The 17,115-nt window shown below is 46.1% G+C and overlaps 1 protein-coding gene across 2 annotated transcripts in view; it reads right to left on the bottom strand.

Moving 5' to 3' along the window:
* Positions 1 to 10,361: 10,361 nt before the first annotated feature.
* The window catches only part of PTPN11 (protein tyrosine phosphatase non-receptor type 11), an 85,220-nt gene continuing 78,466 nt past the window's right edge, over positions 10,362 to 17,115 (bottom strand). For both annotated transcript variants that reach the window (XM_014858639.3, XM_014858640.3), the window contains exons 15-16: positions 15,122 to 15,223; positions 10,362 to 14,379 (exon numbers count right to left, since the gene is read on the bottom strand). In XM_014858639.3, coding sequence (XP_014714125.1) covers positions 15,154 to 15,223 — 70 coding nt within the window. In that variant the 3' untranslated portion in view covers positions 10,362 to 14,379; positions 15,122 to 15,153. The remainder of the gene's footprint in view (positions 14,380 to 15,121; positions 15,224 to 17,115) is intronic.

Below are 17,115 nucleotides of genomic sequence, written 5' to 3'. Positions count from 1 at the left end.
TAGGACAAATTTTATATTTTTTAATGGTTGAAAAAAACCAAAAGGAAAATGAAATTTTATGAAGTGTGAAACTTAAGTGAAATTCAAACATTAGTGTCCATCAATAAAGTTTTATTGGCACACTGGCCCACTTATTCATTGACGCTGTTGCACTCCAACAGCAGAGCTGAGCAGTCATGGAAGAGATGGTATGGCCCACAAAGCATAAAATATTTACCATCTGGCCCCTCAGAAAAGGTTTGCCGACTGCAGGTCAAAAGCTGTGTTTTCAGTGTAGTTCCCAGGGTGACTAAGAGATGAAATAAGATAATGCAAGTTTAACAGTACAGTGCCTGGCACTTAGAAGTGCTCAGTCGATGTGTGTTGGCTAACTGCCTCAATTTACCCTTCTGTAAAATGAAGAGAAGAACAGCACCTACCTGGCACAGTGGTTGAGTGGCTGTAGTAAGAGAATGCTCGTCCAGCACTTGGTGCTGCATACAGTAATCGCTCAATAAACTAACTACTAGCTGTTATCCAAGCTGACTTCAGCAGCACGCTTTCTCTTTATGTGACAAGGTCATTGTCACATTCAGTATCTTAATCTTTTTAATGTTTCATCCTGAAATATTGCAAATGTTCAGAAGAATATATGGAACATATAATCTTATAATTACATAACAATCTCGTAATAATAAACATGTTATAAAATGTTATAAAATCCAAAAACTATATGGAATGTATAATCTTATAATGCAAACATGTCATCTCATATAATAAGATATAAAAATTAATAACATGGAAAGACAGAGCTAAAAGAGGCACTTTTGAAGCCGTTGGAACCCCACTTGCCCCCTCTGGCCTCATTCATCCTCCTCCCTTCTTCTTGCTAAACCAACAACGATCCAGAAAGCAGAGCTGGTCATTTCCACATTTTCCCTTATAGTTTTACTACAAATGATTTTCTCTCCAAACAGTGTATTATTTGTTTTTTGTATGTTGTGCAACATGCAAAATAAGTGGTCTGGTTCTGTTCATCTTCCACAATTTGCTTGTCCCTTTGTTTGAACGATTCATCCACGACGTGACCGTCTCCCGTTCTCTGCTGTATCGCACATCAGTGTACACGAAACACCACGATTCGTTCCATCCACTCTTCTGCGCGGGGCATTTGGCGTCGGGAGGGGGGTTTCCGTTATTTTGCCCCTACAAACAAGTGGACGTTCTTGTGTCTGTCTATTAGCTCATTTAATCCTCACGGCCACATGCGCAGTATATCATGATTGTCAGCCTCATTTTTCAGTGAGTAAACTGAGGCTCCAAGAGCTTAAGTTATTCACCAAAGTCACACAGGGAGAGTCACGACCGGGTCTTTAAGCTCAGCTTCCCTCGTTCTCAGATCTTTCAAATCACCCCTTCTCAGTTGAATCAATTTCCCACTTAACCAAAGCAGAGGAAATGACCAACCTATTCTGTTCCCCAGACTCTAAGCCATTAGCAGATACAAACCTGTTTGCACTCCCCAAGTGTGTTTGAGCTAAGTTTTGCGTCTCATGCCAAGGAGGGAGGCTAGCTGAGGATTTCCAATACTCATTGATGCTTATGAAAGTAAGAGGTTTTTCAAACACATGGACAAGGAGAACAGGTTACCAGGAGGAAGGGGGCTGGGGGATGGGCACAGGGGGTGAAGGGGGGCACTTCTATGATGACGGACAAGAAATAACGTACAACTGAAATTTCACAATGTTGTAAACATTTATGACCTCGATTAAAAAAAATCTAAAAGGTTTTTGCTCAACAATTACCTTTGGAAGAGCTGTGTAAACTCTTATGCAATCCACGGATTTTGTTCACTGATCCTCCGTGCTATGCCATCAATGGTGCAGTCACGTACACAGGACAGGCCGTGTCAAGGGCCTGCAAGACACATTCTCAAGCCCCATAGGAAGATCATAGATGTTTACAGAGCACCTACTATGTGCCAGGGCATCCACCGCCATTAAACGTCTCAACATCCTTTCACATCAATAGGTACCGTTGCCTCCATTTTCCTAAAGAGAGATCTGAGGATCGAAGGCCTTAACTGACTTGTCCAAGGTCACACAGCCAGGAAGTGCAGAACCAGGAAACAAGTCCAAGCTGGTAGGGTTCCAAGACCCTGGTTTTCCCACTAAATCAACATGCCTAGAACAGAAATGCTCCATCTCCGCCTGGAGCCTAAAACTCAAATGTAATTAACACCTTAAACCAAAACATTTATTCTAATCCACCCTTAGCAGAAACCTGATGGTTTATCCCTAAATCTAAAGATAGGAACTATATGGTTCCAAGCGAAGATTTCAGTCCATTTTCAAATGTGGGAAAGGTATCAAGCACAGTACATCAGTTCACAATCAGGCTCTGCTAGGGGAGCCTTTGTGTGGCCGGAAGCCCAGGCATTCTCTCTGGCCACAACTCAGACTTTCCTTAGACATCTTTCTGAAGCCTTTGTATAAAGTAACACTTGGAGGAGTCAGCCCTTTAGAAAGAAGGAAATTGATTTTAGTATGGGAAAAAAAATAATGGTAATATGCAACCAACATGTATGAATGAAGACCAAAAAAACCACTTCTTACACGTCTAGAAATCTATCAAGACCCAGACATCTGTCACCTCCTGAACAGACTTTAATTTTAGAGTTTGCTTCCTTTACATTTTTTTCCCCTTCTCCTCTCATAGTTGGATGGATTTAACATATGCTTGGGATTTCAGGCTGGGCTTTGGTGGGTGTTATGTCGAATAGCTGAAGCTGTTTTCAAGAACTCGTGTGATGACGCTCGCCTTGTTCTGTGAGATCCAGTCTTTGGATTTGTCTTACTCTTCATGGCTCCTCTTGTGATGTCAAGCGGTCCTCAAATCTGTGTCTGCAGACATAAACTGACCCAAGCATGGGTATAATTTCCAATGACCTTTACCTCCACGTGGAAATCTACCAGTGCAGCCCAGCTCAAACAACAGATGTGCCTACGCTTGCCCCAGTGATCTGGTAAAAATGCAGATTCTGATTCAGTGAGGCTGACGTGGGACCTGAGACGCCGCATTTTCAATAGTCCCAGGTGATGCTGATGGTACTGGTTGGCTCCGGTGGGCTTGTTCTTCTCCATTTACCCCTGTCCCCACCCCAGCTCCAGTCTCTCCCCTAGAGACTGCAGCACCTGGACACCCTGGCCCTCTGGCTTGCAGATGGGTTAGGCCAATGGGAGGTTGGGTCAATGGATGGGCCAATGGGAGGTTGGGTCAATGGATGGGCCAACGGGAAGTTGGGTCAATGGATGGGCCAATGGGAGGAAGCAGCAGGAGACGACAGGGCGAGAGAAGAGAGTGGTCAGGGTACTTCTTCCTTCCCTGCTGAGCCCTTCTGTGCCTGCAGCTTCCTACTGGGAGCTTCTCCTCCACAGCTCCAGGCCTCACCAGGTCCCAGGGATATTGTCCCCAATCCCTGCATCTTTGAGACCTAAGGGTGCTGTGGCAGGCAGAATAATGGGCCCCCAAATATATCCACATCCTAAGCCCTGCACCCTATGAACACGGTTCTTTACACGGCAAAGGGGACTTAGGAGATGTGATTAGGTTGAGGATCTTGAGAGGCGGAGATTGTCCTGGATTGTCTGGGTGGACCCAATATAACCATCAGGGTCCTTATCAGTGAAACAGGGAGTCAGGAATGTCAGAGTTAGAGTGACTTGACCAGCCACTGTTGGCTTTGAAGATAGAGGAAGGGGCCCCAAGGCAAAGAATGTGGGAAGCCTCTAGAAAGTAGAAAAGGCAAGGGAATGGATTCTGCTCTAGAGCCTGCAGAAGAAATGCAGGCTTGCTGACACCTTGACGTTAGCCGGGTGACCCCTTTCGGAGCTGTAAGAGGATGATGCTGTGTTCTTCTAAGCCCCTATGTTTGTGTTAATTTGTTACGGCAGCCACAGGAGACTGGGACAGATGCTAACGTGCCTCCTACGGATGCAGGTGGCTGGTGTGTCACCATCTCCCACTGCCTCCCTTCACCCTGTTGACACTTTCCCGAATGTTCCCGTCTCTAAATTCTATCAGTTCAATCCTCGTGACCTCTCTGCAATGGTACCAGTCACTTCCCTATTCACTCACCCATTCATCCACTCCACAAGCGTTCACGGAACACCTACTCTGTGCCAGCCACCATTCTAGGCCCTGGGGACACAGCAAAAAAACAAGATGACGTCCCTGTCCTCTTGGAGCTGACAGTCGAGTGAAGACAGACAATCGACTGACGAATAAAAAGAACTAGATAATTTCAGATGGCAATGTGTGCCATGAAGAACACAAGACAGGGTGACGGAACGGACAGTGACTTGAGAGGTGTCCATTCTGCTTAGGGTGGTCCAGAAGGGTATCTTTGGGAAGGTGACATTTGAGCTGAAACATGAATGACAAGAAGTCAGCCATGTGTGGATCTAGAGGCAGAGCATGTCAAGAAAGAGGATCAGCGTGTGCAAATGTCCAGCTGCAGGACTCAGTTTGGCACATTTGAGGACTAGAAAGGGGCCAGCGTGGCTGAGGGTGGTGAGGGCAGACGAGAACAGGCCTGGACAGGTGCTGGACATACACTGTGAATGAATGACTGCATGGTGAGGACGGCAGCACAGAGGCCAGAGGACCAGGCTGAGCTTCTCAACCCAGACAGGTAGTAACCTCCTCCAGGGGAGTCTGGTAATGCATGGGGTGCCCGCGGTTGTCATAGTGATTATGGGCACCATTGACATTTACCGGGTAGGGGCCAGGGATGCAAAATATTCTAAAATCTGCAGGAGAGTCTCACGCGGTAAAGTTCTGTCCACTCCGAAAGCCCAGTAAGGCAACTGGATTTTATTCTGAGTGTGCTGGGAAGCCACTGGAGAGCAGAGGCGCGGTGGAAGATGACGTCCGTGTTTAACAGAGCCCTGCATGGGGGGAGAGGCGATGGTGAGCAGGAGTGGAAGTGGAGAGGCCACTCAAGACCTCACCAGCTTCCAGGAACTCTGTTGCCCTATCTCCTTGACCTTCAGAAACACCTGTGGCCAGACTAGGCTGGCGGTGGTAGAGACAGGGAGAAGAAATAGACTGGGGATATCTATTTTGGAAGGAGAGCGGACAGAACTGGCTGGTGGGTTGGACAAACAGCAGGCGGAATGCGAGGGAAAAGGGGGAGTCAAGGACGGTCCCTATGTTTCTGGCCTGAACAACTGTCGGTGACGACGCAGTGACGGCCCAGATCTTAAATGGGCTGGTACGCCCTTCCCCAAGCACTGGGAGTGACTGCTCACAGCTCACAGCTGCCCCCAGGGGATCAGGGTGAAGCTGCCTCCACCCGAGACCATGTCCGTCTGTCTACCCATCCGTTTGTCCGTCCATCCATGCTTAGCTTCCCCCCTGCCCTCTCCTGCTTCCCTCACTCCCCTTCTCCCCAGGGCTTTCCTTCTGCAAATCCCTTGCACAGCAGTCCCTGTGGCAGGCTCCACTTCTGGAGAACCTGACCTAAGATAGACGGGGAAGGTCTCCCTGTAATCTTATCATTTAAACAAAACATTTTTATTGAAAAGATTTTCTTTTTTTTGGCTCAGGAACAGGAGGGCTAGGGGGCTGAGGAGTGATAGCTAAAGGGTTTAAAGAAACAAAGTCTCTTTTGGAGATGATGAAAATGTTCTAAAATTGACTGCGGGCATGGCTGTACACACCTGTGAATATGCTAGAAGCCACTGAACGGCACACTTTAACTCAATGAATAGAATACAGTGTGAGTTATAGCTCAATAAAGCTGTTTTTAAAAAATAGCTATCCATCTTTCTTCCAAAACAAAACACACAAAAGGCCAACCTCTTTGGTCATGGCCCCAGTTTGCCTTTCTAGTCTCATCCCCCATTCCTGGCTTCAGGCACCCTCTGCTCCAGGCAAGTTGAACTCCCCACCCTCTCAATCCCCCAAGCCATGTGCTTTTCTGCCTGTGGTTTTGCCTGCCTGCCCACGTCTCCAGGAACGCTCCCCTGCACCGCACTGCTCCCCGCTCCCCACTCCCAGCCAGTGTGAAGTTCCCCCTCAGGGGTCCGTCTCCCAGGATTCCTCAGTGTGGTGAAAAGGAGCAGGCGTGGACTTTGGAGTCAGACAGACCCAGCTGGGCTCAAATCCTAGCTCCCCGACTTCCTAGGTGAGTGGGACCTCAGATAAGTCAGTTAATGTCCTGGAGCCTCAGTTTACTCATGTGTAAAATGGAGATCAGCTGTTCACTCGATGACAGATCAACAGCTGCCCAGGCACCACGCTAGGCACTGGGCACACAGCGGGGAGCAAAACAGACTGGGAGAGTCCCTGCCGTGCAGGTTGAGAAATAATCTGTATAAACCCTCAGACAGCGTTTGACACGTGAACTGTCATTTAGTAAAGGAGGGGCATTGTCATCATTTCCTTCTACTCTTAGTCTTGTCCAGGCCTCATCCATAGCTGTTTCATCTTCCATCTTATATTCAGCCTGTGTGTGTCTCCTTTTCCTAAATGGGCCATCAAGTCCTTTAGGAAGAGATTAAGACAGATATCTGCTTCGTACTCCCCACAGCACCTAGCCCGATGCCGGTTTATCGTACTCATTAAAGAGCGGTTGAACGGATGCACGCACACATGCACAGTTTGGCACTTGTGAATCTGAAAGAAAACATGTAGTAATTCTCAGCTCACTAGCCAGGATAATTAGACTGGTATCACGTGGTGGCTGGAACAGGGCTTCAGCATCCTGGGAGTGCTGAGAATATGGTTCCCAGGCCATTCTCCTCGTCCCCACTGAGAATTACAATCACAGCAAGACCAAAGCCACCACTCACGGACAGGCGTATCTACAGGCACCTAAAGAGAAGCATTTTATAGAACTCGATCCCGGGGACAATAATTCCAGTCAGGTCAGTCAGTCGTAGAGAATTAAATATCTTTATTCCTAAACTCAAAAGAAGACGGTTCCAAAACTCAATAGAAAAAAATCTCAAGCGACATAAAGAGTTCACAGAGGAGCCAGCCCCGTGGCCGAGTGGTTAAGTTTGCACGCTCCGCTTCAGCGGCCCAGGGTTTTGCCGGTTCGGATCCTGGGCGTGGACATGTCACCACTCATCAGGCCATGCTGAAGCGGCATCCCACATGCCACAACTAGAGGGACCCACAGCTAAGATATACAACTATGTACTGGGGGGATTTGGGGAGAAAAAGCAGAAAAAAATAAAAGATTGGCAACAGTTGTTAGCTCACGTGCCAATCTGACCAAAAAAAAAAAAAAAGAGTTCACAGAAAGGCACATACAAAGCATTTGAAAAGATGCCCGGCCTCACTTTTAAGAGAATGCAATGTAGTTACCTTGAGCTATCATTTTTCACCTATCAGGCTGACAGGGGTGCAGGCTGGACAACATAATCTGATAAAGGTATGGGGACACGGGCTGGTAGGGATATAACCAGAGTCAGTCTCCCTGGGGGACAATTCCGCTTCATCTATCCAAGTCACCAAAGCAACCACTTGGAAGCAGCACTTTTCCCATGGGACATGTGTTCACAGATGCCCGTCGTCCTTGAGGTGGAATGGGAAACACTGCTCACGGGAGAGACACTTTCCACTGCATGCTGCCTAGAATCTTTTACATTTTGTTCTAGGTGAATGTGTCACCTATTCAAAAAATACACAAAATTTTAAAATTCATTAGAGCTTTAAGCCTAACGGGGAAAAACTGTGAGAAAAAGACAAATGGGTTAATGAGTACAGAGTCCCAGCTGCGGCGATGAAACAGTTCTGGAGAGGGAGGGTGGGGAGGTTGCACCATAACATGCATGTGCTCAGGCCACTCACTGTACACTTACAAGTGGTTAAAATGGTCACTTTTGTGTTGTGTGTATTTCACCACAATAAAAAAAATTAAAAACAAAACAAAGACAAGCACGCAAGACTGACTCATGAGGCCACATTCAAATACTATCTCTCGGTAGCTATACTCAGCTGAGCTGCTCTAACTCAGGAGCCCACCCAGCCTGAACTCTCTAGGGTATTCATTCATCCTGAATGAGGATCATTTATCTTTCTTAATAAAGGAAATCTATTAATTGTAAAACTAAATTGCAATTTAACTTCACTGACTTTACAAGTTTATATGAAAACACTTACAATGGAGGGAAAAAAATCCTTTGCCCTACTACATGAACTGGATTTTTCCCTTGAAAAATGTGGGGTTGGCAATGATTACATTCAGAATGAAATGGCTCATTCCAAACCATAATGTACACTTAAATTATACTAGGAAGTCCTAGCAACACTGGCCTACATTATCCAAAACAGTGAATTTAGTCAACGTATTTCATCAAAAAGAAACTCTGGCCTTGACTGAACCCACAAGAAAATGAAAGGAAAGTTCCTTTCTGTCTCTCTAGACACACACGCACACAGACACAAGTTCCTGACTGGTCAAGAAAAAGCTCAAGTGACTCCCACTGCTGAATTCTAACCCCGCTATAATTCACTCTTCTATGTAACCGTCAATTTCAGTTGATATGCTTATTATTGTCTGCTCCAATCAAATTCTAACTTTCTCTATGCACAGCTGCCTCCCCGCCTCCACTGGGCTCCTTGAAGGCAGGACCTGTCTTATTCATCCATTCCCCAGGGCCTGGACCCTAGGGGGGATTTAGTCTTTGCTGAAGGGAAGAGAATTCGAACCCCAACCAGTGCTTTCCAGTCCAGGATAAGGACAGCCTCACCAGGTGGACATGATTTCAAGTCCAAGCAGCAGACGCAATTCCTCTGTCCAGAAACTGCCCACAGGTTTGCCATATGGTATTGCTTTCTTCTAACACATATGTTCGTGGCTATATTTTATATCATGATGGTTTTGGGGATTTAAATCATCTGACCTCAAAGGGCATATTTATCAGTTGCTATTGCTATTGCCAATCTCTATTTCTGGCTCATTATCATTCTGCAAATTCAGTGTTTGGAAGCTTAGCTAGATCCCAGAGGGGAGAAACAGCACATGCAATAAACCCACTCACTTGAGGTCACAGTTCCTTTTCTACTGCTCCTCAGAGCCCAAGCGGACGGGGGATGCGCAGCACACATGCTCTGTGATCCAGTAAGGAGTAGGCGCTTTCCTCCAAGGCTTCTCATTTACAAGATGACCAAACTGAACAAACCCTTAGCTCTCTGTCCACAATCAATTTGTTATGGGGATTCTTGCTTTGTCTTTAATCTATGTGCTTTCCTGTTTTTCTAACGAGTGGGAAATACAGAACCAGGAGGTTCTTTCATGGCATGTCAAAGACAGCATGTCACCACTGTCCTCACACACACAACCCAGGGTCTCCGGGAGGATTACGGGGAAGGAGGCATCTTCAGGCCAACTGTGCACACAGCACCCCTTCCGAAACCACACAGGGTCCCCCCACCGCACCGTGACATGAAGGCCCCGTGGAGTCCTCCAGCCGCAGGAAGTTCTGCTCCCCCCCCCCGGCAGACACCCTCAGCCCCTCTTCCCAGCTCCCAGCCCGTTTGGAAGTGGCAGTCTCCTCTCGGCATGCTGCCTCTCCAGTAGTGCTCATCCTGAGCGTAATTAACTGCCTTCCGACTTGTACAAGGCCTAGCCCCCCGTTAGAACGTCACTCCCGTGACGATGCCACCATGTCTGTTTCAGTCACTGCTTAGCCCCAGTGTCCGGCACAGGCGCTGTGCCTGGCATTTCAGAGGTGCGCAATTGTTTCTGAATGGATGCGCGAGTGGGATGACCAACTAGACCAGCTGAATCTGATCACAGGCATTAAGTAACTCGGTTGAGCCTGAGAGGAGGACAACAGCACTTTACTGGGTAAATAAGTAATACAAATCATTCCTTACATTTACAGCAGAGAATAACTCCCTGTTTGGTTATTTCTGCCAAGGTTAATGCAGTGTGGTCAGAAGCAAATGGCCTTGTCTGTATGTGGCCTAAAGCTCTCCAAAGGGAGGAGCTGACGCCCCACAGCACATAATTTACTTCTCCCACAAGCCTTCTTTATCATATCTTTACTTCATATCCCCACCCAATACTACTTACATTCAGCTCTCCATTTCCTAACCATTTCCTGTAGATTTTACAAGATACACTTTTTATTCGTTACGTACTCCTAAGTTCTTCCAAACAGGATTCCCTTTCTGTCTTTCAAAGCAATTCAGAATAGGCACTCAATAAATGCCTGAGGAACTGACTCATTTCTCCTGGATCCCACGTAACCTTTTAGATGAGAGCTGCTAAATGTCAGTATTTTCCAGTGTAAGAGGTTGAGTGACATATGCTCCCAGTGTTTCCTGGACATTTCTGATGAAGCAAACGACCAATACCGTAATATAAGAAAATGGTTTTATTCCTAATTTTTAGTTCCCATACAGTTTACAAATACACTTTTACTCTGATAATATGGCTTTGCAACTAGCAAAGCAGTTGAACTAACACCCATAAATACAGGTGGGGAGACAATTAACATCCACTAATGTTTCTCTACATAAACTATCCTTTTAATGTCATTTTTTTAAAACAATTGCAAATAGACTACATAATATACGTGGGCAAAAAGGCAATTAAGTGAATCTCTTGAAACACTAAATGTATAATAAACAGTGTATATTATCAACATTTACATGATTCACATCAAAATGATGACATCCTAAAACGTATTCCTTTTAAAGGATAGATTTATCAATAAAATATTACATATCTTTTAATACTCTGGTACAATACTTCATATACTGCAGGAAAATTAAATGTAGGTCTAGTCGTCAGCTTAATAAAGGATCCTTTTCCATTAGCTTTTATTAATAAAAGAATCACAATTAGGTCATAAATAAACAGGCAAATTATTAATTACATGATTTGAGGTTTAGGATGAAAACTTGTAAAAATTAGTTTGATATACAGCAAAGTTATACAACACATGAAAACCAACTGTTTACTATTTTTGCCTTGTGTGAACTGCCCATAGTGAAAAAGAACACACTTTTTAATGATGGAAGAAGATACAATAAACTATATTTTGGAACTTATTTTTCAATAGGAAGAGGGAAAAAGATTTCAATAAAATTCAGGGCTAGTACAGATCCTAATAAAGGCATCTTGAAACCAGGGAGGCAATGTGCTTGTTACATAAAACTTTATTCCCCCGACGACACACAGAAAACAAAAAGCGGGCTGGGCTCGTACTTCTGTCTACAGCCCAAGTTTCCCTTACGGATTAATGAGCTACAAACACTTCACAGCTGCAGACCTTTCCACATTCCCCCGAACTAGAGATAACCCAGGACATTATATTAGTTCTTAAAAACCCCAGGAAGATAACCCCTAAAGATAATCTTGACGATCTTCTTGGCTCTTCCAAAGCAACCGGGCTCCGTGAAGAATGCACAGACACCAAGAAAGTCGTAAACACATCTTCTCACCCTCATTTAGCCACGTGTGAAAAGTCACTGATTTCAGTGGGGGAGATTACCATGACTTGCAGGAGGGCCACACACTGAAGAGGAGGTGTCTTTTTGTTTTTTTTTTTTTAAAAAAGCTATTAAGACTCTGAAATTTGGCTTTTTTAAAAAACCCCAATACCATGTGCCAGATAATTTCTTCATCCCAAATATAAAATCCTATGCCTATAATTTTAAAATACTCAGCCAGCTATGGGATATTGTGCAAATTTAATGTCTACCAGCAACCAGAAGCAGACTGCAGACGTGCCTCTACACACCCCATCTTCCAGGTAACCTGATCCAACCATCACCGACTGCTCCGGCCCTGGGCCCCCGACTTCCTCAGAAACCAGCTCTTGGGAACTTCCATTTCCACTGCTTTCTTAAACTCGCACCTCGAGCTCCCCGCATCTTCACAGCCCCACTGCCTGACTCCATCCCGTGTTGACTCATCTCATCTGAGAACCTGCGATCACCTTTTACCAAACACACCACAAACCTCAGCAACCTAGGGACTACTGCGATCCTGTCTTGCATCAGCCAACCTAACACGACAGCCTGCTGACTTCGTGGAGGGAAACCTAAATGAAATCATTGTCCTGGAACAAAGCTGGCCAAGAGCAGGTGTTCCCGCTCCAAGGGCAAAACCACTGCTCCTAAGCTGCAGGCGGAGCCGCCAATGCAGCAGACACCTCTACACAATCAGACCCGAGTGTGCTGGTGAAAGACCCCGCCCCCGAAGGCCAGGGTCAAGACATTACCATGAAATCAAGGCAAAACGGAGGACCATTCAATGTGACGATGCAATAAAATAAAAAGCAGGATTCCACGTCCTTGTCGCAAATACTGAACTGGGGCCTCCTTCTTTACAGGCGTGACAAGAAGACAGTGGTCACTTACATTCCTCTTGGGAGGCGACTGCCTGCAGGCCGCCCCCGTGTTCTGAAGCAACTAAGTTCAATGGACACGGGGGGTGGGGGATCGCTGCAGTTGCCTGTGAAGTCACCTCGGGGGTTCAAGGGAGGTAAGGACCTCAGGGAGAAACTTCCCCCAGGGCTGATGCAGGCCTTCCGTTCAGGAGCAGAAGCAAGAAGAAGCCAAGTCAGGAGACCAGGACTTAAGCACAAAGCTGCCGCAGCGTTCTCCCATCTTCACGAAGTCAGGCAATGAGCCCTCGGGCCAGACGCTCTCGCTGAACGACGACTCACACTCAGGCCAGAGAGGGACGTCCGTGGAAAAGGCACTTCAGGCACGACGCTAGCAAATCTTACTGCTTGGTTAAAACCGAAATGAGCTCCTGTTAACTCCCTCTGACGAGCGGCCTCATGAGCACTGTGCCTTCCCCTGCCGCCTGACTGACTGTGGGTGAGGCCAGACTGACAGCAGGGGCATGAAGAAGGCACCGCACCCACCTCCCTCTGCGGGTGCTGTGGTGATGGGGTGGTCCTGCTTCCGGATGCTCTGCCCCCTAAACACAGCTGGCTTCATGAGACCAGGTATCCCACGTGATGGTTCAGAAAATACACTCAGAGCACGCAGAACTGGTGCAGGAAGCTTCCTGAAGGCCCTGTTTCTCGGTCTGACTTTCAGCTTACAGAGCTATCACAAGCAGCTTCCAAGGTCACTAGCAGCTTCTACTTTTGCTAACTGCAGCTGTTTTGCATGGCACTGGTTCTGACAGTCTGTTATGCTGGGGGCCCCGATGAACCACATGTCTACCTCACACCCTCATGTAGTGCCCTCTTCCTGAATCAGGCCTGGGTCTGTGACTCGCTTTAATCAAGAGAGGCCAGGAGGAGCAATGCTGTGAGAGTTCTGCGTTTAACTCTTAAAAAGGCCTGGGCACTACTGCTTTACACCCTTGGGAGCTCTGAGCTGCCATGTAAGCGGTCCAGCTACCCTGCTGGCGAGGCCACGTGGAAAGATAACACAGAGAAGGAGACACCTGGGGACTGCATGCAGACAGACAGGCCCAGTTATCCCACAGCTTCAGCCAACCTGCTGCCCACATGAATGATACCAGCAGGATGAGCAGAGGAACAGCTCAGCCGAGCCCAGGCCAGATTGAAGAACAGTGAGGGAAAAAGTTGTTGTTCTAAGCCACTAAGTTTTGGTGTGGTTTGTCCACAACAACTGATAACCAAAACACTGGTTATCCATGGATGCGTTTTTTTCCTAAATACGAGACAATTACTCAAATGAAAAGAAAACATGGCAAACGTTTTCCCACCACAACCTTCTCAGTCAACAGGCGGAACAGGAATTGGTCATCTGCTAAGAAGAAAACACACCTTTTATCCTAAGTTCCCATGACTTTTTTCCCATGGTTTTTCAACCGCAAAGCACAGGTAGACAGTCAACTTCTGACGGTCTGGGGCACTGGCTTAATTATTATTTAGCCAAAAAAAGAGGCCATCAAAATGCATTACCCACTACTGGATAGACGATGATAAATGAAACCGTCCTCACTTCTACAGGATGTTGTCACTGAATTTCCCCTCAATCATTTTTCTTCTTACAAGTGCCCTATCATCCTCCACAAAGAGGAAAAAAAAAAGTAAATCTGTTAAGGTTATAGAAAGAAAAAAAAATGCCAATAACTGGAATTTGTATCACCACCATCTGCAAAATATAGAGCACAATTTAACTGCTTCCTCACTTTAAAATAAACTTCTATAAAATCTAACATTGTCTACATTGTAGAGATGATTTCTTCTTATCTGAGGAAATGAACAACTGGCAATCAGGTATCACTGAGTTAGAACACAGTGGTCTTTAAATGGTTTCAAATTTTGTTTATCAAAAGGTAGTCTGACCACAACGCAAGCCTTCCAAGTTCAGATTCATTCTTCACATAAACTTTCTTGCATCTGTTCTTGATCTTTTTAGGGAGAGGGTGAAAGTCCACATCTGGGGGAGAAATAAGTTAGAATTCTTTAGAAGCATACATCTAAAAGTTTGGCAAGGCATTTACCCATTTTAAAGTAGATTTAAAGCTTTTAAATATACTACCCATTGAAATGGGAATTTCAACACGAAACGTTGAAACTGTGAGTTTCTGACATCTTTTAAACACACATCACACACTTGGGTCACCTCTAAAAAGGTGGGTGATGGGGAGGAGACGTACAAGGGAGATGAACCGCCAACAAGAGAGCTGGAAGGGATGTAGAGTTGAGCCAGGTGGAGGCTTGGGGGGGGCGGGGGGGTCCAGCGCCCTGTGTCACACAGCCAGTCAGAGGCCAGCCGGGGTGAGAACTCGGGCATCCTGACTCCAGCCATCCAGTGCTGGGTCCCCATGCTTCCAAGACCCCTAGAGATCTTCTCCCCGCACAGCCTGGTTAACCAACTCCAACAAAACTTGCAAGAACAGAGAAATCTGCTCTCCATCACCAACACCAACCACGTCTCTACAGTGAGTGCTAACCTTGGCCCTCACAGAACTAATTCTGCACGTAGCTGTAATGCTTAATGAACTCCACAATAAATCCAGCTTGGAAAAAGAAATACAAAGACAGCAAAAGGGAGGCTGGTCTGTAAAACCCAATTACGGTACACTTCGCTAAAACTCTCACAAATTATTTGCTCAAAAATGCCACAAGTGACACAGACATGCAGACAATGAACTGCTACAGCACTTCCCCTTAGATACCTATTTCTGTGCTCAAGTCTTGCTGGTTCTTCTCATCTGAAACTTTTTTGCTGCTGCATCAGCCCCACATTTTCATAGACTCTAGCATTATCTTCTCTCATTCTGAAAAGAAAAGAAAAAAGAAGGCATTAGCAAAAATGCAGACCCTGCTGTTTAAGCTTCTGTGATATTTACGAGGTACATACTACATCCTTTGGGGACCAGATATGGTGCAGACACAGTTCCTGTCTCCAGGAGCTGGCATTCTAGAAAGGGATATAAGACATAAACGTACAGCAATAGAATTGTGAAGTTAAAAGTGCAATGAGAGGGCTGGCCCCATGGCCAAGTGATTAAGTTCGCGCTCCACTTCAGTGGCCCAGGGTTTCCCCAGTTCAGATCTTGGGCGCGGACATGGCACCGCTCATCAGGCCATGCTGAGGCAGCGTCCCACATAGCACAACCAGAAGGACCTACAACTAGAATACACAACTGTGTACTGGGGGGCTTTGGGGAGAAGAAGAAAAAGAAAAAGATTGGGAACAGATGTTAGCTCAGGTGCCAATCTTTAAAAAAAAAAAAAAAAGTGAAATGAGAGCCTCGAGTTCCTGTGCTCTCTGGGTTTGAAGGGAAGAGGGTTGTTTTCCAGGCAGGCAGAGCAAGGGAGGCCTGTACGATGAGGCATTTGAGTTAGACCTGGAAGGAGGTGGGACACGTGCGTGTAGAAAGGAACAGTATCCATTTCAAGCAGAGAGATGCGAATGGGCACGAGCTCCAAGAAGGGTGAGTGGAGGAGCAGCCAGGCAGGGACGATGGGGCGTTTAGCCCGATGAGGCCACATGAAGGGGAACAGAGAACATGTAGGGGGTTCTGGGCCCCAGGGTGGAGGGCCCATGCGTTGGAGCCCCAGGCGCCGTTCTACTGAGCAGGGAGTGGAGATGAGAGCAGTCCAAGAGGACAAGGAGTCCAGCAGCTGTGGGCGCCAGCCTGAGAGGGCCAGCTGAAGCAAAGAGAAGGAGCTCGGGATCCGGGGAGTCCTGGGTCTGCACTCTACAAAGGGGACAACAGGAACGGAGAGGCCGAGAACCTGTCAGTCACAGGCAGGCCACTGGGAATAAGGGAGTCGTCAGAGCCGATCCTGCTGTGCCAACATGTGGGGAAAGCTTTCTGGCAAGGACTCAGAGCCCTGATGTGCCGGTTCCACTGCAAATCACTGCAGATAGCAATTTAAAACAGCAACTTTCCCCATCAGTTCGCTGGGAGAGGAAAAAAGCAGGCAGAAGGAAGAGGCAACTTGGTGGGGGAACACTTCACTACATAATTTCATTTCCATGTTCAATAGAAAGCAAATGTAAACAGAAGACAAATATACCACCTAAAACGTTTATAGGCAGGACAACGGTGAGCAGGGGTTTAAAAATCATCAGAAGCAAACAAAGATAAGACTCTTAGGGGAAAATAAAAAGTAAATGTTATACTATAGACTGAGTTTAGAATATATAGAAAAATAGAACTGCCATTCAGGTGATCAATTTATCAAATGTTTTCCTATCACATTTTAGTTTAAACAAGAAGTTGGCAAAGTTTTCCTGTAAAGGACCAGAGGGTAAATAATTTAGTCTCTGCAGGCTATACACAGCTTCTGTTGTATCTATCATTCTTTGTGGGTTTTTTAATAACCCTTTGAAAACTATTTATGAGCTGTATAAAAACAGGCCATTCCAGGATGTGGCCTGGGGGTTATAGTTTCCTGACTCCTGCTTTAAACACCCAAAGTAGCTTTTTGTTGACTGTGGAAAATCAGCACATCATGATTATGTTGACACACTAACGGTCAATGTATTTACTTTTACTTAGCAAGAGTCTTTTTTTTTGCTGAGGAAGATTGGCCCTGAACTAATAACACTTGTTGCCCATCTTTCTCTTTTTGCTTGAGAAAGATTGCCACTGGGCTAATATTCCTGCCAATCTTCCTCTATTTTGTATGTGGGAAGCCGCCACAGCACAGCTCAATG

This window comes from Equus asinus, chromosome 8, assembly GCF_041296235.1.
Source record: "Equus asinus isolate D_3611 breed Donkey chromosome 8, EquAss-T2T_v2, whole genome shotgun sequence".
NCBI lineage: Eukaryota > Metazoa > Chordata > Mammalia > Perissodactyla > Equidae > Equus > Equus asinus.
The sequence above is the reverse complement of the archived record's forward strand: the minus strand, read 5'-3'. Positions and strand labels throughout refer to the sequence as shown.